The sequence below is a fragment of the Canis lupus genome, chromosome X (assembly GCF_011100685.1).
Source record: "Canis lupus familiaris isolate Mischka breed German Shepherd chromosome X, alternate assembly UU_Cfam_GSD_1.0, whole genome shotgun sequence".
NCBI lineage: Eukaryota > Metazoa > Chordata > Mammalia > Carnivora > Canidae > Canis > Canis lupus.
In genome coordinates this window covers 56011249-56034536 of record NC_049260.1, presented here as the reverse complement: position 1 = coordinate 56034536, position 23288 = coordinate 56011249, and the positions used below count along the sequence as shown (strand labels likewise).

General features: G+C 40.6%; 1 protein-coding gene and 1 pseudogene across 2 annotated transcripts in view; one reads left to right on the top strand and one right to left on the bottom strand.

Moving 5' to 3' along the window:
- OGT (O-linked N-acetylglucosamine (GlcNAc) transferase) overlaps positions 1-17363 on the bottom strand; it is a 36417-nt gene extending 19054 nt beyond the window's left edge. Inside the window, exons 1-6 of one of the 2 annotated variants that reach the window (XM_038587695.1) lie at positions 17099-17363; positions 14113-14263; positions 13000-13243; positions 6510-6578; positions 3098-3214; positions 660-739 (exon numbers count right to left, since the gene is read on the bottom strand). In XM_038587695.1, the coding sequence (XP_038443623.1) occupies positions 660-739; positions 3098-3214; positions 6510-6578; positions 13000-13243; positions 14113-14263; positions 17099-17135 (698 nt within the window). In that variant the 5' untranslated portion in view covers positions 17136-17363. Of the gene's footprint in view, positions 1-659; positions 740-3097; positions 3215-6509; positions 6579-12999; positions 13244-14112; positions 14294-17098 lie in introns of both variants that reach the window. The other variant, XM_038587694.1, reaches the window with a different exon arrangement.
- A 2232-nt stretch (positions 17364-19595) lies between these two features.
- LOC100688354 lies at positions 19596-21623 on the top strand (annotated as a pseudogene).
- The last annotated feature ends 1665 nt before the right edge of the window (positions 21624-23288 follow it).

The following is a 23288-nucleotide window of genomic DNA, read 5'->3' as shown; positions in this document are numbered from 1 at the left end:
AAGTATATCAATTAATTGTAATTAATCCAAGCTATACTATACTTAACCTCGTATCAAAATTTCACCTTAATAAAATATGTATTTCTAAACTGAAAAATTTCCTATTTCCACATAAGAAATCAGCTCTCCTCTAACAAAAAAAAAAAAGTCAAAAGTGAGGATTTACTTAGCTTTCTGAATCAGATCAAAGGAATAATTTAGTCTAAAAGGTAACCATTTCAACAGCTTTACAATAAAAGAAATTTCAATTAAATTCCCAGTGAGGGGATCCCTGGGTAGCTCAGCGGTTTCGCACCTGCCTTAGGCCCAGGGCGTGATCCTGGAGTCCTGGGATCGAGTCCCACATTGGGCTCCCTGCATGGAGCCTGCTTCTCCCTCTGTCTGTGTCTCTCCCTCTCTCTCATGAATAAATAAATAAAATATTAAAAAAAAATTCCCGGTGAGAAGGATAATGGCTTTGAGGAAAGCCAACAATGAAAAGTCAGGCAACAATGCTCTAAATAAAAGGTTAATAACACAGCAGACATGATGAGGGAAAAGCAACATAACTAGAAATGGAAAATGTATTTCAGTGGATCACTGTCATAATTTTAGTCCAAAGTTTCAAGTGTCAATATAATACACACTCAAGAAATGTATCAAATAGAGCATTCTCTCACCTGTCAAATATCCGTGCCTCTTTCAAGACATTTCCTAAGTTGATATAAGCATCCAGAAAATTGGGGTCAAGGGTAACAGCCTAAAAATTACAAGACAGCTACTTAGGACTAAGTTAGGATTTCAGGTTAACTTTTTAATTACAATTTTTTTCTTCTGAGATAATTTTAGGTCTCCATTTCATGTTCTAGCATAATTAAATATTATTTCTTTCATTAAAAAAAAAACAGGGGGTTGGCTGGCTCCATTGGAAGAGCGTGCAACACTTAATCTCGGGGTTGTGGGTTTGGGCCCCACACTGATTGGGCATAGAGATCACTAAAATAAATAAACTTTTTTAAAAAATCAGTTATTTCAGTACCCACTCATTATTCACAAATCTCAATGTTATCAAAATAACTTGTATAATGTGAGAGCAAAACATGTCCTGAGGGGAAAAAAATTTAAACTAGGTCTGTTCCAATTTTACTGAGCTAAATACTTCTAATGGTTGGCCCTATTTTATTCAAGATTAATAAGCCTAATTCTTCCAGGAGTGGCTGGCTGGCTCAGTCTGTGGAACATGCGACACTTGATCTCAGTACTGTAGGTTTGAGCCTCATGTCAGATGTAGAGATTACTTAAAAATAAAACATTACAGGGACATCTGGATGACTTAGTCATTAAGTGTCCAACTTTTGATTCTGGCTCAAGTCATGATCTCAGGGTTGTGAGTTCAAGTCCCACGTTGGGCTCTGCACTGGGCTCGAAGCCTACTTAAGATTCTTTTCCTCTCTCTCTGTCCCTCCCTTCAAAAAATTAAATAAAAATAGAATCTTAAAAAAAAAGCCTCTTTTAAAAAATAATGGTAGGAAGATGCAGCAGGCTCAAACTGAAAAAAGAAACATATCGCATTAATAAGAACTAAGTATTCAGGGACGCCTGGGTGGCTCAGTGGTTGAGAGCCTCCCTTCCGCCCAGGGCATGATCCTGGAGTCCCGGGATCAGGTCCCACGTCAGGCTCCCTGCATGGAGCCTGCTTCTTCCTCTGCCTGTGTCTCTGTCTTTCTCTGTGTCTCTCATGAATAAATAAATAAAATCTTTAAAAAAGGAACTACGTATTCAGTAAGACCCTAGTAAGATATGTAATTAGAGCTGCACATGCAGTAAGACACATTAAGGAGATACTAACCATTAAATGATTTCATCCAAATAAATCTGAAGTAGTCTTAAAACATGGCCAGATATACACAGAGCAGTGACTCTCAACCCTTGCCATAACATTAAGAATTCACCTCCTAAAGGGTGCCTGGGCTCTCTCACGTACCAGTTAAATTAGACCCTCTGAAGATGGGACCAGGACATTCCTATCTTTTATGAGCTCCTCATGTGCAATCAAGGTAGAGAACCACTGAGCAAGAGGTAGATACTCCTACAGTGTAATAAATGCAAACTTTAACTGAAATATTGAAAAGGCAAAGGTTATGAGTAATTGTGAATATATTAAAGCAGCATAAAGAAATACTTCCTCTTAACTTACTTCTATCACAAAGTACATAGTGTCTGGCTGTGTCTCTTCTGCCACTGATAAATGCCCAAATCTATTAATGGTGATACTCTGATTCTAGTATTCCTTTTTCATTCACTAGCTGGAACATTGCTATAAATAGAAACTCCCCCCTATCAACTACTGGGTTACCCTGAGGTCCAGTTCATACAAGAGAAGGAAGACAAATGCTTTATTCTTCCCACTTTAACCAGTTTTCAAAATGAATTGCTCCTTATCTTCCAAAGTTGACCAATGCTTTTCTTTTTTTTTTTTTTACTTTCTTCTTAATATATTTATAAACTCATGGATTTAAACACATTTGACAAGTTTCAACATATCTCAGTTACTACTATTCCTTCTAATGTTCAAGTCCCATCTTTAGCTCTTTAGCCAGGTAAGCCTCTTTCAGTTGCCTCTTCAGTCCTTTCGACATAATCAAAGTAATGTATCAAAGCTTCCTTGCTTTCTGGTATGACAGGGCACTCCAGACTGTGTACATTTCCTACCCCAATCTAAAATCAGCCTTTTGACCAAGAAACCCGGCTTCTTTCCTTTAAAGTTGCCCGTTCAAAAAAAGGATTTTTAATTACTTAAGTACATTTTCAATGCAAAATGGGAAACTGCCGGGGAAGCAGGGGGGCACCTGGCTGGCTCAGTTGGTAAAGCATGCAAATCTCAATCTTGGGGTCATGAGTTCTAGTCCCACATCAGGTGTAGAGATTACTTAAAAAAATAAAATCTTTACAAACAAAACTAAAACTGCCATATCATATCCCATTTGGCAAATGCTGTAATACTGTCCGAGAAACAAAGAGATTAAGTGACTGATTAAGTAAAGGCCTATTACTTGGTTCTAAGTAAAAACACCCTGAAGCACTTCACAAGTAACCAATTATTAATTTCATTACTAACCTTTTCAAAATGATGAATTGCAAGCCAAATCTCTCCTTGTGCATTGAAAACACAGCCAAGATTACTCCAAGCTACTGCAAAGTTCGGTTGCGTCTCAATTGCTTTCAAATAACATGCCTTTAGGAGGGGTTAATGAAAGAAGATGGGAGGGGAAGGAGGTAAAGGGAAAAGGGAAAATTTGTAAAGGGAAAAAAAAAAGATTGGGGAGGGGAAGAAGGTGATATCATTATTCCTTCTCTGACCAGCCAAAAGTGACCCTGCAGCATAGGCTCGCTTGCGCCAAAACTAATGCGCTGCCACAGCTGGCTGCTCCTGCGCCTGCGCCACCAGAACCCAAGTGCAAACCACCATGTTCAGTTCTGCTAACCAAGAGCCAACCCTTTATACTGGGACTTATCTGGGAAGTCAGTTGCCTTAAAACTCTATGCTGGACTTCTCTTATCTGAACACCTAAGGCCTTTTGCTAGGTTTTCAAGTCATATCTAGAGGGTGCCACTCAAAGTTAAGTTTTCCCACCCCCCCACCACCCCTCACCAGTTTCCCAAAGCATGTTCTAAAAATGTTAATAGATATCACTAGAAAAAAGCATTTCATGATCAAATAAATTAGAAAAACAGAAAGCAAGTTTCTTTGCTACAGAACTTCCCTTAGCCTTTAATAGTTTATACAGGATTCCCTTCAACTTAGTTGATCATGGAACTCTTTTTCTCATTGGACATTTTATTAGAAAACTATGAAACACATTTTGGGAAATGCTGCTCTAAATGATAATGTTCCTCACTAACATCAAAACTCTGCTACTGAGGAGAAAAATGTTGTTCTGCTATGTTAGGTATGAGAAAGCCAGGCTATAAAAGTTACATCCTCACAATGTCCCTGACTCCCAAAGGGGACTGAAGCTGAAACCTCATATGACAGGATTGCACCTAGGTTGAGGTCCCTGTAATGCGAGCGCAAACATCGCTTGCGCAACCTAACAGCATCGCGCTGCGCAATCGCTGCGAACTGCTGCGCTACATAGAACACCCCTAGACGCAGCAAACGGCCAACCAGATCCATTAATCTACTAGACAGGCCCATAGAGAATATTTGTTTAATGAGATTAGTTGGACTCGAGGTATGTTAAAACCCAATTTTATCCAAAAAGGCTACACAATAGGACTGAGGGAGCCAGTCAATCAGATTACTCATCTAGTCAACCGTTCACAGGGGCTCATTTGCACGCATTGCGCATTAACGCGGCGCAGCCTTTGCGCTACTGCAGGGTCACAGCGCATCATCAGAAGAGCAGAATGCTGCAATCCAAACAAAGAAGAAAAAAGGAAAAAAATGAACAACAAGAAGAGTTAGAAGCTTTTACTAGTAAATTATCTCTAATAATTTTTAATATCAATTAACTTTTACTTATCTTTCACAGAATTGTGGCTATAGTATAAAACATTCTCTTACATAACTTGCTTGTAAATAAAATTATTTTAAGCTGTTTCTGAAGCCACAAGACAGAAGATTCAGGCATGGAGGCAAATTGTTTTGCTGTGGCAGTTACAAACCCGTTACCATATTTCTCATCATGTGACTTTTCGGTGCGTTCCTTGCTGGAAGAGGAGGAGGTGTGTGTCTGCCCTAGATCCAGGCCTCGAGCTCCCTTCAGCGAGGCACCTTACGCATGGAATAGGAGGTTTCACCCACCTGAAACCTTCTAAATACAATATCAATGGTGAAAAACCAAAAACAAGAGAGAAAATAAAAACAAGATCATTAGTAAAAGTTCAACAAAGCAATTGAAATTCTTTGGATGTCTATTACATATGGGAATGAGGACAGTCTCAAGTCTGTAACATGGGAAACATGCAGAAGGGAGAGGGTTAATCAGGGCTATTGCATAAGCAGGGATTTTTTGCTGGAAGAAAGGCTCTTCGTTTTCTACAAAGACAACTTAATTTTGTTTCCATCTACTAGGAATATGCTGGCTTGAATTTTCAAATGCACTGATTACAAAAGAAATACATTGCATTTCACTCAAGAGTATGTTCTTGTTCACTAAGTTCTCACAAAAACAGAATAAACATTTTTCAAACTAGGTGTCTCCAGAGCTCTGAAATAAAGAAGTCAGCAACCTAAGGCAGGCGCAATGTCTCAGCCTAAACCGATCTCTAAAGCTGCAGTGAAGTGCAATTCATGTTAGCTGTCCGCTTGGTGGGGTGACAATTAATTGGAGCTTATCAAATATTTGTTCTATAAATTACCAATTAGATTTATCAGCTAAGATTGAAATCCATTACAATTCATTAGCTGGAAACCTACATAAAGATTAATCCAAAGTGTCAGCAGAATTTATGAGCTATGCACTTAAAACTAGTGCCTTTTAACATCAGATGGTGCTGAAAAGCCTTCTCCCTCCCTGGATGAAGCAGTCAAACAGACAGCTACGCTGCGCATACACTCCACGCATTAGCATGCGCGTGGGGCTCAGAGCAACAGGTGGGAGTTTCAGAAGCATTCTGGTTTCTCCCCACTCCTCACCCCTGCAGCGCGGTTGCGTAAGGTGGCTTGTAACAAGACAATTTCATTTGTAAATTTAATTTACAATTATACCAAAAGCTTTAATAACCCAACCTGGTGTTCAAATTCATTATTTGGAAACACGGAATGCTAAAAGCCACCTTTCCACTTTGGCAAGTTTTCTTTCGATCAGTCCATTTCCCAAACAAACCAGCTTTGTCCTTTTTTTTTTTTTTTTTCAAGGAGGTAGGGCAGGGAGGAATAAAAGTAAGGAAGAAAAGAAGGTAGACAACTAGGGTTGGAAAAGAAGAAAAAGGAACTTAGGGAAGGAAGTGGGGACAAGAAGGGGCAGGATGTTCCAATTATTAATTTGCAATAATTTTAACAGCCTTTCTTCCACTGTAAAAAGGGTAAGGAAGATGAAGGGAGGAAGGTTAAGTAAGAATTTTAAATGCCAGTATTACAGGGTAACATTTGGATGAAATTCTTCTCCACTTACAAGCCACAAAGGACTTAGAAGAGCAGCATTTTCAATGGCACCTGCATCATATAGGAGTCTTGAGCCAAATCACAGGCGCTCTGCTTGTCACCAGCAGGCAAGCCTCAGATTTGAAGGAATGTTACTTATTCCCACATAAGATCATGATGGAGCCCATTGTTATAAAGATGATCTAGCTCAGCAGAAAGGCTCCAAAATGTTCAGGTTCTTGCTTTACCCCCAGATTTAGAACAGATACGCCAAAGCCTGGCCCTGCTCTAGTCTGAGGTGATTCATGCCGTCAGTTTCCTCAGTTTCACAGGACTGTTTTTTTTTTTTTTTTGGAGATAGCTCAATGAAGAGTTGAAGACTTGGCAAAAAGTAAAAGTTTTCATAACACTGATGTTTAAATGTGTTCTATCAAACACCTACCTTGGCTTCTTCCAAGCGACCCAGGGCTTTGAGCAGGTTCCCCAGGTCACTGCGAACACAGTACAAATCCTAGAAACCAAGAGATATTCATTCATTATACTGTCAATCAAAAATACCTTGAAATTACTTTTATGCATTTAGCTCACTGTCCTTTTATTCTACCAACTAAAGATACTGCTTGACAATTTACAGAACCACAATCCCACATCCTCAATTCCAAATTCCATAAACTTATCTGATGATTAAACCTGACCAGATCTGACATGAAGTTATTTATAGAATTTATTGATCCTACTTAGTGTAAATACTCATACTTTCTGCTGCAGAAATATAATAATGTTTTACTAGAAGGTGCTGTTCCAGACCCACCTGGGAGTTTTATACATGGTATTACCATCTTTCTAAAATCTTAAAAATTGTCAATTTTGAAATGCATTTGATCCCACCAGTTTCAGATAAAAGACTATGGACCTTACTATACCTTCTCCTCTCTCTAAAATGTCACCTTAAAAAAAAAAAGCATCAAATATTTGTTCAAAGGTTATGATGAATCACTCCAGTATCAAGAGCCAAAAATTTTCCATAGTGGAAAAAAAGTATTTAGCTGTGACTGGCTATCAGCAAATCTACCCTTAGGCTGTCAGGCATATTTAGAAACCTTGACTTCATTTCAGTATTAGACAGAAGGATTACCATCCAACCAAAGCTTCAATCCTGGCACCTGCCACTAGATTACTCATTAGTATTAAGTGCCATTAGAATTGAGTGGGTGAATAATGAAAAGCAGTTGACTCTGCTTTTTATTAGCAGCATAATTGTGTTGCTAGTCATCTGACTCACCAGTCCGTTCATCAGTATGAAAGACTCATCAGAATAGTGAGCTTAAATTTTTATTTGTCCTTGTTTGCCTTTGTCATTCAAATCTATCAGTCAACAAGCACAAACAATGGCAGTAGGGAGTAAGCTTATCATTCCAAACTGTTCTAAGGGTAAAAGAGCCTTAAATTAAGTCCCAGTAAGGGAAATTTTCCCAATTGTGCCAAAGTATCATCATATATATAATTCTATGCACAACTGTATTATGGTTTCCAGAATCAGGTGATTAATTTAACTGATAAACAGCTTTTGTGATTGTATACCATCATCCATCAAGTGAACCAAAAAGTCAGCCAGCAAAAACACAGGCTGCCACAGAACACTGTTATGGTTGCCCATACTGGGTCAGTTCCATGATCTACCTGATCTGTCCTGTCCATCCAGCAATGCCTATAGTGTTTTGGGAGAAAATGATTATCTCCCATGATCTCAAATACAAAAGGCGAATACTAATTCTCAAAACAAGAATCATAGGTATCATTAATCTTATTTTTTTTCATTAATCTTATTACAGGTTTATCTTCCTCTAATGAGTCTAAACATTTTTAACCCATTTATACTCAGAAGTAATGATTCTATAATCTTGCCATGTACTTCGTATAATTTTTCTTCCTAAACTTTAAGGGTTACCATTCTGTTTTGGCCAAACATAACCAAACAATCCGATCTGTTCATACAAGCTCCTTCTACCCATACCTGATTATTGCAGTTATTTATCTTTGGACTTTTACCAATTCCTATGCCTTTTCTGAGCCATAATAATCAAAATCTTGCAGTAATTCTCCAACAGTGACCCTAATGGACTATATATCTTAGCCAACTATTATACTTTTACCTTCTAATTTCTATCAACTCTTGGGTGGATGCCATCCAAGTCCTGACAGTGTCTATCTATATTTATATTTAATAATATCATTTTGATCCATTACACCATACTAAATCCAGTTAACACAATGCCTACAGTTAAAAATAGATTATCTTCAAGATTACTGTAAGATAATCAACAAGGCAATTTTAGAGAAAGGTAAAACACTTCATATTAAATATAATACTGAAACCCAATTCTCCCATTTGGGGATCCAAATGTCTATGCGCAAACAGCAGATTTCTAGGAAATTCAAGGATACCACTATTCTCCCAAAAGTTCAAAACCTAAGACTGCTTCAGAATGAGTAAGAATTTCATATATAACCACCCCTCCTAAAATAAAATAGCATTTATTTCCTGCCTTTCTTCCTAGAGCCCCCATCCCTACCCACATCTATATATACACATACAAACTAAAATCAGGTTGATAAAAACCTACAGTAGTTCTTAAATGCCTCTCAAATTAAATTTAACCTCCTCAGCCTCTCTATTCTTTCTAAATCTTCAAATGGACTCTCCTCTACTACACTCACTTCTTGTTACTACTTGACTCACCACTTCAGCCAAGGAAGTCTACTTGCTATTTACCTCCCTACAGAATGCTTAGGTTATAAGCACCCACTCAAGAAAGTCTTCTGATTAATACTCTCTAACAATAATCACCCAAGGAACTTACGCCCTTTTTCTCTTTATGGGTCAGGTCCCAGCTCATACTATAATCCTCAAACTTTTTCTCCCTGCACATCACCCCAATTCCCAATACAGCGCTACACACACAATAAGCACTCAAATATTTAAATGTGACATTTGCACAGCAAACAATAAAAAGCAGAGAGAAATAGAAATATATGGTTTTCCACAGTTTAGCACAACCATAACAATGTGACAGTAACATGGTAGTCAGGATGCCAGTAGCTCTCAACATTATGCATCCACAGTCAAAGCCAAAGCAACATTTCCACAACCAACAGAGATCCTTAGAGCAACTCAGAGTTATAGCCATTTTACAAAGAACAATTTTGTACATAATTCATAAAAGGGACTGCCAGGTTTGGGAATTGTAGTGAACCATCATGTAGAAGACTGCCAGCTGCAATCACACCTTCCAATACAGTGGACTAAAATTTCAGTGAAATTATTAAGTCCTCCAACATTACAGAAGACAATAAGACAATTCAGAACATAAAAACAGCTCTAAGTCTTAAAACAAATTTTTAAGATTTTATTTATTCACAAGAGACAGAGAGAGAGAGGCAAAGACACAGGCAGAGAGAGAAGCAGGCTCCATGCAGGGAGCCCGATGTGGGGCTCAATCTCAGGACTCCAGGATCAAGCCCTGGGCTGAAGGCTCAACTGCTGAGCCACCCAGGCATCTCAGTCTCAAAATTTCTATAATCAAGTCACAGAATAATTTCTATCATTAACTGGAAAAGATAAACACTGCTGAAAACATATTACCAAGAATATTACCATAACATTTCACTGCTGCAAAACCAAACTAACCTGATTTTAACTATTTTCAATAGAATGCCAACTGCATCTATATGATTCAGGACAATTCCTTGCCAACAAGAGCACAATTTAGGAATAGCCTCAAGACACGCTGTCAGTACCAAACTGACAAAGGCATTTGACAGTAAGCTGAAATCTAGTTGAGACTAGATATCCAGGACGCCTGGGTGGCTCAGCGGTTGAGCGTCTGCCTTCGGCTCACAGCGTGATCCTGGGATCCAGAATCAAGTCCCACATCAGGCTCCCTGCACAGAGTCTTTTTCTCCCTCTGTCTCTCTCTGTGTCTCTCTCATAAATGAATAAATAAAATCTTAAAAAAAGACTAGATATCCTGCAGGGCTCCTGGGTGGCTCCGATGGTTAAGTGTCTACCTTCAGCTCAGGTCATGATCCCAGGGTTCTGGGATTGAGCCCACATCCAGCTCCCAAGTCAGCAGGAAGTCTGCTTCTGCTTCTTCCTCTGCCTCTACCCCTGCTTTTGCAAAAGATCGGCAGGGGGCTGGGGCTGGCTCTTACTCTTGCTCTCCCCCCCCCAAATGAATAAATTAAAAAATCCTTAAAAAAAAAAAGACTAGATATCCTGAAATAAAACATGATTGCTATAGTCATTTAGGTGAAATCAAAGCAGTTTGCACAATCCTTTTCATTCTTACTGGTGAAGGCACAGAAATAAAGGAGCACCCTCAACTAGTAGAAACAGAACCAGATGGGAATGCAGAACTGTTCAAGGGGTAGTCCCATGATGTATTTTTTTTAAAGACTGATTTATTATTCATGAGAGACACACGGGGAGAGAGAGAGGCAGAGACACAGGCAGAGCGAGAAGCAGGCTCCCCCTGCGGGGAGCCTGATGGGGGACTTGATCCCAGATCCCAGGATCACGCCCCGAGCAGAAGGCAGACACTCAACCACTGAGCCACCCAGGCGTCCCTCCCATGATGTATTTTAACACTGTTTTACTTCTTTGGTAGGGCACAATGACAAGCTTTCTATTAACAGGTTAGATATTGAAAAACATGGTTGTGTCTCCCACTTTAGTTTTCCCTTCTCATCATACTCTTACAGTTTCATATAAGGTCAGCATCAGTGACTGCTCTGCCACACATATAAACAATTGGAAACCAGAGCCAAAGGGATCAGAGTTCAAGATGTGGGGCCACAGCTATGTAAGAGGACAAAAGTGAGTTCATACTAAATCAACAAGAGAAGGGTGGAACCAACCCTGATTAATTAAGGGAAGGAACTTACTGTGACAACTAGGTGGACAAGTGAACTCTGAGCCTTTGCAAGAACAGGCTCCAAGCCCCAGTGGCAGCACATACATGGTTCCCCCCCATAATTCTTTGGGGTAACTAGCTAGATAGTACTGCAATAAAAATTAGAAAAAGCCACTCTAATTTATATATTACATACACTGAGTATTTCTGAAAGGATACAGAAAAAAATCAGTTTCATTGGCTATCTCCAAGAGCAGCTGGGAGACTTTTCATTGTATCCATACAAAAAGCAATGAACAAAATAATAATAAATGTTAAAGTCTTAAAATTAACTGGAAAAATAATCAATAGATGTCAAAATTAAAAAGTGATTTCAGATCTTTTGCACAAATTACTAAATTAAGCTGCAGTTTCTGAACCTGTAAAACAGGAACTAAGGGAGAGTAGGATGTGGTCAGTGGTTTTCAAACTCTACTCAAGGGCTGCCTTTCAGGATGGGTGCCCTCTGGGCACATCATCCCTTTTTAAAATATTTTATTTCTTCTCTTCTGTGTTTACTTTCAAGATATTTCAAGCTCAATCAAAAGAAACAAAGAAAAAAAGACAAACAAAAACCCAGACCCTTAAACAGAGAACAAAGCAGAGATTGCCAGAGGGGAGCAAGTGGGGTAAATAGGTGAAGGGAATTAAGATACACTTACTGTGATGAGCACTGAGTAATGTGCAGAATTGCTGAGTCACTATGCTGTACACCTGAATGTTAATTACATTTGAATTTTTAAAAATGACTACCAAGAGAAAATGATATTAAATTTTTAAAAATGACTACCAAGAGAAAAAAAATGATATTTATAATGAGGTTTTAATATCTTACTTCACCATTACTGGCTGTGTGATCCCAAGAAAGTTACATGATCCTTGACTATTTTTTTTAATTGGTAAAACTGGCAATAATACCATCTACTTCAAAGGATCATTGTAAGCATTAAGACCAACATCTGAAACAACTGGCACAGTATCTGAGCACATAGCGGATTTTCAATAAATGATAGCTAACATAATTACTTTAATTAATCACTTCCAGACTTGTTGCAAAATTAAACGTCCGACCACTTAGCTTGGTTATGTATTCTTCATTTTTTCTGGATTCCTACACTCCCCATCATTACCTCTTAAGTTTCTATCTTCTTTCCCTAACTACATCAAAAGTTCTAAGGACCAGTCTTACTTTTTTTTGTATCTTTCAAAGACCCTAACGCAGTGTGAACTTAATGTCTGCCAGCTGAGCCTCACTTGTTTGCCAGAAAACATCTGTAATTTAGGGACCCTGGATGGCTCAGTGATTGAGCGTCTGCCTTCAGCCCAGGGCATGATCCTGGGGTCCCGGGATCAAGTCCCACATCGGGCTTCCTGCATGGAGCCTGCTTCTCTCTGTCACTCATGAATAAATAAAATCTTAAAAAAAATCTGCAATTTAGACCAAAAAATTTAAGAACGAATCCAAAACCTGGTTTGGATACTATTGCCTCAATTCTACCACTTTTAATTATGTTGAAAGAAAGAAGAATAAGCTACTGAGGAACAAATTTTGCAGCCTACTTTTCATGTCACTGATCCATATAGTGGCATCTTAACTATTTCATATTACAGATTAAGGCCCTTTATCCACTACTCCTTGAAAATCAATTAACTGTTACAAATACCTATCAGAATATACCCAAATTTAAATCAAAACCACCCAAAGAAACTATGTCATGTTCTGCACTTTTACAGGCAGTTTAAAGAGATGTAGAATTTCTTGCAGTAAGGATAAATTCCATGCTCCCTCATGTAACTTGCTAGATAAAGCGAATTTTTTAAAACAACACAGATTCAGTCAAAGCAATTTCAACCATGTTAAATAAACGAACATTTCTAAATTCTTAACTTTACTCCATGCAAAAACCTATTTAATGTCTGAAGTAGCAAGCTGTTTCTTTCTCGGCTTTTGTAATAATAACCATTAAAATTTTTACTCACAGGATTGTACTGAAGAGCAGAGACGTAAGCTTGTACTGCCCCTTCCATGTCACCTGCTGCTACCAATGCGGCTGCCAGGTTAATGTAACCATCGATGAAATCTGGTTTGAGACGTAATGCATGCCGGTAATGCTCAATTGCTTCCTGCAACTGCCCTCTTTCCTTGTACACATTCCCCAAATTCGAATAGGCTTCTGCCAGAAGGGGGTTCTGTTTAATTGCCAGAGTGCTAAAGTGAGCAGATCTGGAAAAAGCGAAGAAAATTGTTGACACATGGGTATGCACGTTACAAAAAGAAGGTATGGCCCATAAGCAACTAAGTTTCTGAAGCTCCTGCGCCATCACTGCTAACTGTATAACAATACATTATCTTTTAGCTACTGTATAGTAGGAAAAATTTTGGAAATCAAAGTTTTTCAAAAGTAGGGGTATCCCAGATCTCAAATTGGAATTCTTTTTCCTTAGGAGATAAAATCTTATTAAAGTTTTCTTACCAAATTGCCACATTGTAAGGCATAAACACTAAGATCAAGAATGAAAATGCTATGTGCGTGATCCTTTTTACATTTGTTGATAAAATGTAATGACACTCATCTTCAAATGTTTAAACAAGCCAGAATGGCAATTTATTAAAAGGATAAGAACACAGATTCTTCCCTTTTGATTAATTCAACTGATTAGCTAAAAGTAGTATATCATAATGATGTGTGGATTTGCAATTTGAACCACATATGCACCTCCTACCACAGCAATATATACCATCATTTCTGAGCATTTCCATTTCTCAAGCTGACACATCTTACAAAGGTGAGACTGGATGCTCAGATATATACTAAGAATAATTTATTACCTAAACAGAGTTAAGAAGGCAAATGTAGGTGGAAAAATCTAGAAAAGGTCCCTTGTCATACTGATAATATAACCATCACCACAAAAGAAGGGGAGAAAAACTGGCAGCTGGGCATGTCACAAGTGGGCAAAGAGCAGATGTGCGTTGGTGGCTCAGTTAGCAACCTAGTACCAAAAAATTTCAAGTTCAAATATTTAAGTATCATTTTTTAAGCTCAGCACCCAGAGGCAGCAATCACCAGCAGGTACCCCCACATCTCCTACCTGTCCAGCCTTCGACACTGGAAGTGTATAGATGAAAGTAATAAAAGCACACCAGTATTGTCTGGCTCTTGTCTCCAGAGCTGCATGCAGTGTCTCTCTGCTGCCTCAAAATCTCCTGCCTGATATTCTCGATGTGCCAACTCAGCTAACCCTTGGAAGGAAAGCATACGTTTCGTTGGTTCTGGAGAATCATCAAAACATTTGAGGGAAGGAGGGGGGAAAACAAAAAGTTAGAAATGCCAACAAAAAAATGTAAAAATATGGTATATTAAACTTAAAGATGAAAACGCTTGAAACTATGTAAAGCACTAGAGTGTTCTGCACGTTATTTATACCTCCAAGTTAACATCAGGTGCAGAATTGGCATTTTTAGAATACACCATTAACTTTTCTTTCCCAGACTAGATAAAAACACTTCCGAATAAGATTACATTTTATGAACAAAAATACTTTGTACTTTTAAATTATATATAAGTCAGAAGGAGTATCTGAAGATCACTAAACATTATTCCCTATACCTTAGTTAACACACAGAAACAAAATATAAAACGTGATTTGCAAGGTCACAAAGACTTAATGTCAGAATATCCTACTGGAAACATAATACTCTGTCACATGTTTCAGGTTGGATTTGTGGGGGGGGGGTGGGATATTGGTAACAATCTCTCTTTTAACCTGAGAGAGCACCAGATGCCTTTTAACTCTTAAAATTACACCTATTATTTGTAGATTTCTCAATTTAATTTTTTAAATTAAGGGATATACTAGAAGCCAGCATAAGAGGGGGGGGAAACTCTAAAAGTCAAGGTGCTATTTTTAAAACAGCTGATAAGATAAATTAGTCTCTCAAGAACCAAAATACTTGAGGGATCATCAAACGTTTTAAATAAAGACCCAAGATTATACTGCTCCTCTATTATCCCAAATTCATGGTGGAGACCAAATTAGCTAAATTCCACCCACGCTGGTTTAAGACGAGCATTTTCCAAAAAGCTCTGACACTAAAAGGATTAAGACATTGCAAACAACCCTATATAAACCAGTTACCTACAACTGCAATGATTTTTAAGAATGGGAAAATGCTAAAATATAAAACCATTCGATAAAGTGGGACAGAATGAACAACAAATGAAAAACACTTTGCTCTGTGTAAGTGACTTAATTCAAATTCATAATGAGAAAGCGTATAGCTAAAGCCCAGAGACTGCGAGTAAAACAACAGACTGCCTAAGTTTCCACTGTAAACACTTAAACAGTGATATATTACTAGGAATTTGACCATAGCACTTTCATTAGAAGTTTGGAATAGGAAACCATGTACAAATTATTTAAATTCTACCAAGGTCACAGTGACAAGTCAAATTTGAGCCTTGCTCCCCAACCCTTAGGGCTGGCAAGTGATCTGTATACTCAGGAAAGCAAAGTAAATTTCCTGACAGAATGTAAAGCTGACCACTACACAAGAGCAGACTCCCATCCAAATCCGGGTAAAGTTTCTCAAATAGAAACTAATGAATTAATCACATTTTAGACAAATCTCTTAACTTCCTAGCTCCTCGTTTTAACACATAACTTTGTCAACTTTTCAAAGCCCCTTATTTGATAATATCAACACCTGAAATGACAACGTCCTCAAACAAAATACACACAGAAAAGGACCAGCTAGTACAAAATCTTCCATCTTTAAGGATCCCTGGCAGAAATGAGAACACAAATTATAAATCCCACTACCCACAATCTCACATAAGATGCAACTGAAGATTCGCCTACTACTTACTGCACAATGTCCACAAATACTAAAACCCTTGATATGTCTCAACTGAGAAACAACAAAATAACCTCGTGAGAAACCTAAGAACCGCAGCCCAGTTCCCCCCCGCTCCTTCCGCCCCAAATAGCCTCAATATGGAAAGGCAGCTGAAGGACACTCCTATAATTTGTTTCTCTTATTTTTAGTAGAGAATGCTCTCGATTGAATTGTCTAAAAGGGCAACCGCCTTGCACTTGTGCAGCTACACTCCAGTTGCTTTACAAACTCTTCAAGCAGGGATGAAAACTTAAAAAAATACACACCCTATGAATAAAGAGATACTAAGCTAAAGAATGGGGATGGAAGACCCAGAGGCGGCGGCGGAGGAATACAGGGAGAAAGTAACACAAAGCAGGCATTCGGCGGGCAGGGTGGTCAATGCCCAGGCACCAGCTAAGCTCCAGCATGGTTTCTCCCCAAAGGGTAGGAAGTGGACCGCAGGGCTGGCAACCTCGCGAAGGGAAGGGTGTGGTTCCCCGCGGGAGGGGAGGAAAGACAGGATGGGAAATCCAGGCTGGGGGCAGCGGGTAGAATCGGGCGATGGCAAAAGGAACCCCTGGAAATTTCCAATCTAAACCGGGGCCGCTCGACAGAAGGAACACCAAAAAGGCGATGCTTAGCGGGGTGTTGCTCAGTATCCCCTCTTCTCGAGATTACTTACAGCACACCAAAGAGCTTTTGCTCGTCCTCGGGTGATGCAAAGTGAGGACATGATTACACCGGAATGGCACCCCCGCCCGAGACTGACAGAGAAGAACCAAATCCGGCTAAGGGGAAAGGGCTGGACGGGGGTCGGGAGGGCAGAGAGGTGGGGACGGTGGCCTGAATGAGGGGAGAAAACTGCTGCGAAGGAGAGTGAAAGGGCAGAGATTCCAATGCAGTCCATTCCGAGACATTCTAAGAGCACACGTGTGATAGAAGCGTCCCGAAAGAGTAGGAAGCTAGAAAATTGATGGGATTAAACAAGAAAAAAATGGAAGCAGAAAGGAAGCAAGAATGAGGAAATGTACAAGGAGCGGACGACAGAGGAAAACCCAAAAACAGATGCCGGTAGACGACGGAAAGCTCAGCAATGCCACTGATGTAATGAGGATGGCCGGGGGAAGGAAGGGAGTGATGAGAGAACGGCGCGAGACCCCAACAGGGCATCTGCCAAGGTAGAACGGACACCGGTACCTGTGCTGTCGGCCACGTTGCCCACGGAAGACGCCATCTGGAGCTTCTTGAGAACGAGAGGAGGGTAATTGACCCGCTGCCGCCACTACTGGCAAGAATGTTTCTGGAGGTAGTAGGAAGAGGGCGGCAGCCGTACCAGTGTTTTGGCAGGCCTAAGAGGCGGCAGCAGTCACAGGTTTCGAACCTTAGGAACTCTGGTTGGCCATCTACCTCTCACGGTCTTGAAATGGCGGCGACGGCTCCTCGGCCGAAACAACACGGGCCGGAACTACTTTCTGTTACAATCAAGTACCAGCGCGGAAGTAGCGCGGTAACCAGCGCTACCGACAAAATGACTATAATCAAAGTCGCTAGCTCTCGTGTAACCTTCCGCCCAGGGCCCATTGCGACAAACACGATTGTGTCGAGAGCGCATGCGAGCAACTCTGTCAACCCTACTGGCGCTTAGGACACTGGCTGGGGCAGGAGCGGCCAAGTTTTTCAATAGCGAAGCGGAGGGTTAAATAACTCCGTCTATACGACGGGAATATTTTTGTCGGAGTTGTTATAGTCTGTTGCCTAGCCGGTAATGTAGATTTTTCATATCAGTGCCAGAGGCGTCTAAAATATTTCATCAACTTTATTCAGGTAAAAATTGATAGTTACAGGGTCGAGGGATCAATCTGAGCAAGTGCATTTAAAGGTTTATATTTCAAAGACTGAGCTGTTGTTCAAAATGATGGCAGAGAAGGTTATAATTTGACGAGTCTTAATTCTGATTCCAGACACTGGTTTTAAGCACTTTTGATGAAAAACACTGATACTTTCACAGGGCCAAGTGAACCCAGACATCTCAGATCGCACCCATATAGTCCGAAATTTCAAAATCATCTGGGTGTTCAGTGTAGTTCCTCCCACAGCATTAGGGCAAATGCTTCATAACTCAGGGACATGCTGAGAGTTTGTATTCCAAAGGCAACCATAAAAAAATTTTAAAGATGATTCGTATTCGTCAAAATCCTTGACTCTCTCCTGAGTCTTAACTTTACTGCCACCAGATAGCTTTGTATATACTAACCATCAATGATTCCATTTAGCTCAAAGCAGTTCAACAATGACAGTTGAATTCACTTGCTAACTACCTAAAACCACACATCCAGATTGAGTCTGAATTGCCTCCACTTCCCTGAACAAATCAACTCTTAAATTCTCATAGTTTCAAGCCCATTGTTCAGATATTTTGTAACACTGGTATTAATATATATCTCCTTGCAGAAAGGATTTAAAGTAACTTGCCACATCAGCAAGAAATTATTATAAGCCCATGGAGGGAACAAGTTGGATCTCTCAGAGCGTTTTTATTAAAAAAAAAAAAAGTTATCCTTGATCTCAGAAAACAGGTCAGTGAATTTCTTCAAAACGTTTCTACTACCCAGTCATTTGACTATGATAAATAAATTAAAAAATCTAAAAACCCACCTAAGCCCTCGAGTTCTACTTCAGTTTCTTCAAAACAGTTCACAAGCTGTTCATTACATTTGTGAATGCAGAGAAAATTCATGAAAATTTCTTCCATCACATCCGATGATTAATAGTCACATGCAGGGAAAAAGACAACGTTCCCTACACAAACTCTCTCTAGAAATTGGGTACCAACCTCTTCTCTCAAATTGATTTAACTGGGAACACCTTTTTGCTCCCTTCTCCTTGCAGATGCCCCATCTGTGGCGAATAAATTCAGCTTTTCAACTTTTAGAACAGATTTCTCAGATTCCACTGGCAGATGTTGAGGCCTTCCTGATTAGTGGGTGCTAGCTAATTAAGTAAAACTCTGTTGTTCAGTGTCAGATCATGTTCCCTGTCAGGCAGCCTATTTAGCATATCCATACTTGTGGTCTAATTTTCCTTATCCTGAGAGAAGTGTCAGAGGATATTATGGTATATTTTGCTGCTGTGAAAGGCTGGACGGTGAGGCTCACAGGGGTTCAATCGGGAAAAACCCCAGCTGAAGTCTCAAGAACCCCCTCCAGGTGCCTTCCAGGAATAGCACCTGAAAGGTTTAGTTTGTAGGACTTACTCATTGGACAAACACACCTTCTTTGGCAAGTTACTTTTACTAGCCCCTCTCTTTGTGCAAGGCACGGTGGGGGGCACAAAAACCAACGAGACGAGATCTTTGCCCCCAAGGAGACGAGATCTTTGCCCCCAAGGAATTCGAAGCCCAGTCAGGTAGACACAAAAAGCCACCGGAGCATAAAACAGAAGAGTATTATTTAGGTGAGAAAATGCATTAAGGTCTGTAAATATCTGGAGAGGGAACTAGTCACTTTGGGCTGGAGGCCCGACCAGGGGCATTGGAGAGGATGCTTTGGTGTATTCTCTTGCACACCAATTTCTAGTTATTTATTTTTTCTCTCTCCCTGTGACGTGCAGCGATTCTAAAGTCAGAATCATCCGAAACAAACCAGCCCCTTCTTCCACCCCAGCCCCAAACTTTGCCTGCCCGCTAACATCACCGATGGCGCATTCGGTTTTTGTTAACGTGCAGCAGATTACCACAACGTTTAGCGGCTTAAACCCACACACATCTCTCGGCACTCGCGCCGGCTTTGGGCGAGCGAGCGGGAGTCAGGCTCTGGCCGGGCCGCCGCCGCCACCACCCGCCGCGCCGCCGCCGGAAATGGCTCCAAGGGTTAAATGAAGCTGGAGACACACACGCGGGTGCATGGAGCCCCGCAGGCTCTCCAGATGTTCGCGAATAACCTTCCAGAGAGAGACTGAGCCCCCCCCCAACCCCCACCCCGGGATCGGAGAACGAGTCGCAACCGGGAAGTAGTCCCCGAAACCTTCCAGAAATCTTTGAACCTGAATAAAAGTAACCGGGAAACTGACTTCGTGGTGGTACAATAACCATCCCTAGCCAGTGTTGGGAAAATACCACTCCTTATTTGGTAGCTGCTAAGGTGGACATCTGGCCAGCTGTGATGGCCACAGTGGAGATTAAAACGGTGTGGGGGAAATAGATCAAAGAGTCACAGCTTAACGGGTAAAGAGGCGGCTTTCTGCAGAACAAAAGCAGAAAGGCGAGGGGAACACACCCTCTGGGAGCTCCGCCAGCTGAGGATACCTTTTCCTCTCTCAGCCCCGAGAGTCTTTAAAGATCTGAGAGCTCAAAGACCAATAAAGTCCACTGCCCTTGGCCATCACCACTAACGTCCTACCCTGTGCCTCTTGACCCACAAACTCTAAGGAGAGGTGGATCAAAATGGAGGAGGCAAGAGGCACAGCTTTGGTTCATTCTCCCAATCCAAATCCAGCACGGAATGACGTTTGAAAAGATTCCTCACAGTCTTCAGCCTGCAACTGTTTGCCAGGAAAAAAATAATTCATAAAAGAGTCCAGAATCTCAGAATGGACGCTTGCATCATCACCTCAATGAACACGTGTCTGCTGGACTCAGTACTGCATCTGGTGTTCTGTGCCTGCAGACACTTCTCCCATGGAAGTTTCTAGGGTTCCTTCTCAAGTGGATGGGAGGGTACTCTTTCTCCGAAAATGGAAGTCAAGTGGACCAGGGCCTACAGTCATTGCCCCAGAGATCTTTGTGGATCCGTCTGTTAATGGCTTGTTGACACCATGGGTGTCACATTGCAGAGGCCAAGAGCAAGTCATGATGATGTCCCCCCCACGCTCATCATCACTACCTCCAATGCAGAATAATCACATCCAAAGGAACTTTAGTGGACTCACCAGCACAGACATCCTTGTGTCTAAAATTATGTGCTATCATTTGAATTTTGATCCTGACTCTGCTCCTGGGGTTGTAAGAGTTTATGACTCAATGGAAGGTAGTGGTCATATGGTTGTGACAAGCTTTACAGTGTTGCTGAAAAAAACTTGTGAAATAAAGATGATACTGGAAACCAGTCACATACCGGGAGGCAGAAGGAAAATCTAGTCAATGTGCCAGATGGTTCTTTTCTTGTTCTCAATAGTTCTGATGACTGTTACCTTCTAAGCTGGGGCTTTCAGGTGCCTGGGCCGCTCAGTTGGTTAAGCATTTGCCTTCAGCCCAGGTCATGATCCCAGAGTGCTGTATGGCATCTGGATCCCTGCTCAGCAAGGAGGCTGCTTCTCTGTCTCTCCCCCTCTCCTCCTGCTCTTGCTCTCTCTCTCTCTCTGAAATAAATAAAATCTTTTTTAAAAAGATCAGCTCGAGCTTTCGCTCCCATGGTAAACACTTCACACCAGAATTGAACACTCAAACAGAGGGTTTCACTTTGATGAACAACCAGATGTGGATGGACAAATTCCTGATCTGATTAAATATTCAACCAGGGACTCTGAAAACGGAGCTTTTTGTTATTCAGGGCCATAGTTGCCTGAATCTGCAATTAACCCTATCAGACTGACCGAGTATCATGATTCATGCAGGTGTGTTCTTTGTAATACCTGTCTCACTTTGTTATGTTATACCAGAATGGACTTAATTAAAAATCTGCCCTTGCCAAACAAAATGAAAGATTAGTGACAGGAGAAACATTAATGAAAATTAGGAGAACCCTGCATCTTGCACTCTGAGTTCAAGAAAACAATTGAAATATGGTTTACAAACTTTCATTGCTATTAAAATCTTTTGCTGCTACAACTCTTAGAATTTTTGACGAAAAGACTAATCAATTTGTTCAGGAGTAGGGAAGTGTAGGCAAGGTGTCCTGAGCTTCCTTTTAGCTCCTTACAAAGGAAAGTCTTGAGATTTTAGAAGTGTGAATTATCTTCTATCATGGGCAGAAAAAAAATCACAATGTGAATTATCACATTCTCCTTAATCCACGACCCCCCACTGTCCTTTGCTGCTCTCTGTTGTGATTTCTATGCATTGAGAGCACATTGCTTGTGTATTCAACCCAAAGTAAAGTTGAATGAAAGTTTTACTTTTTTAAAGATTTTATTTATTTATGCATGAGAGACACGCACAGAGAAAGGCAGAGACACAGGCAGAGGGAGAAGCAGGCTCCATGCAGAGAGTCTGACGTGGGACTCGATTCCGGGTCCCTAGGATCATACCCTGGGCTGAAGGCAGCGCTAAACCGCTGAGCCACCAAGGCTGCCCAAATGAGAGTTTTATTTTTTTTTTATTTTTTTTTTTTTAAAACCAACATTTTTTTTGAAATTTTTTTATTTATTTATGATAGTCACACAGAGAGAGAGAGAGAGAGGCAGAGACACAGGCAGAGGGAGAAGCAGGCTCCATGCACCGGGAGCCTGACGTGGGATTCGATCCCGGGTCTCCAGGATCGCGCCCTGGGCCAAAGGCAGGCGCCAAACCGCTGCGCCACCCAGGGATCCCCCAAATGAGAGTTTTAGAATAAAAATTGTTGTCTCCTGAAATGGCCTATTTTCAAAAGATAGTGTTAAAGAGACATATTCATGTGAAAAAAAGCAGAATTTACGTAAACACTGAAAACGATTTTTAATCTCATAGTTTATTTTTTCTTTTTTTTATTTATGATAGTCACACAGAGAGAGAGAGAGAGAGAGAGAGAGAGAGAAAGAGAGAGAGGCAGAGACACAGGCAGAGGGAGAAGCAGGCTCCATGCACCGGGAGCCCGAGGTGGGCTCCAGGATCGCGCCCTGGGCCAAAGGCAGGTGCTAAACCGCTGTGCCACCCAAGGATCCCAAGATTTTGTTTATTTTTTCATAGACACACACACACACATACACACACACACACACAGAGAGGCAGAGACACAGGCAGAGGGAGAAGCAGGCTCCATGCAGGGAGCCCGACGTGGGACTCGAACCTGGGTCTCCAGGATCACACCCCAGGCTGCAGGCGGTGCTAAACAGCTGCACCACCAGGGCTGCCCAATATCATAGTTTAGAAAGATTTAGAATTTAGAATTGACTTTCTTTTCTCAATTATTTTTAAGATTGTGCTACTTTTTTTTTGTTGTGAAAAGTTGAATTTTTCTGTTGCCTTCATTTTCAACCAGGGGTTTGTATATTTTTTAATGGCCTTACATTTAAAAAATCTTAAATGTATGTCACCAATTTAGAAATTGTTGCCTTTTCTGTCCTTAAACTGATACAAATTGCCATAACAAATAAAGACCCATGGAACTGAAACTATTATTAAAGAAAAATTACATGATGTTAGATTCCTATGATAGCAATTTTTGGTGAAACTTTCCTTTGGCAAACATTTTCT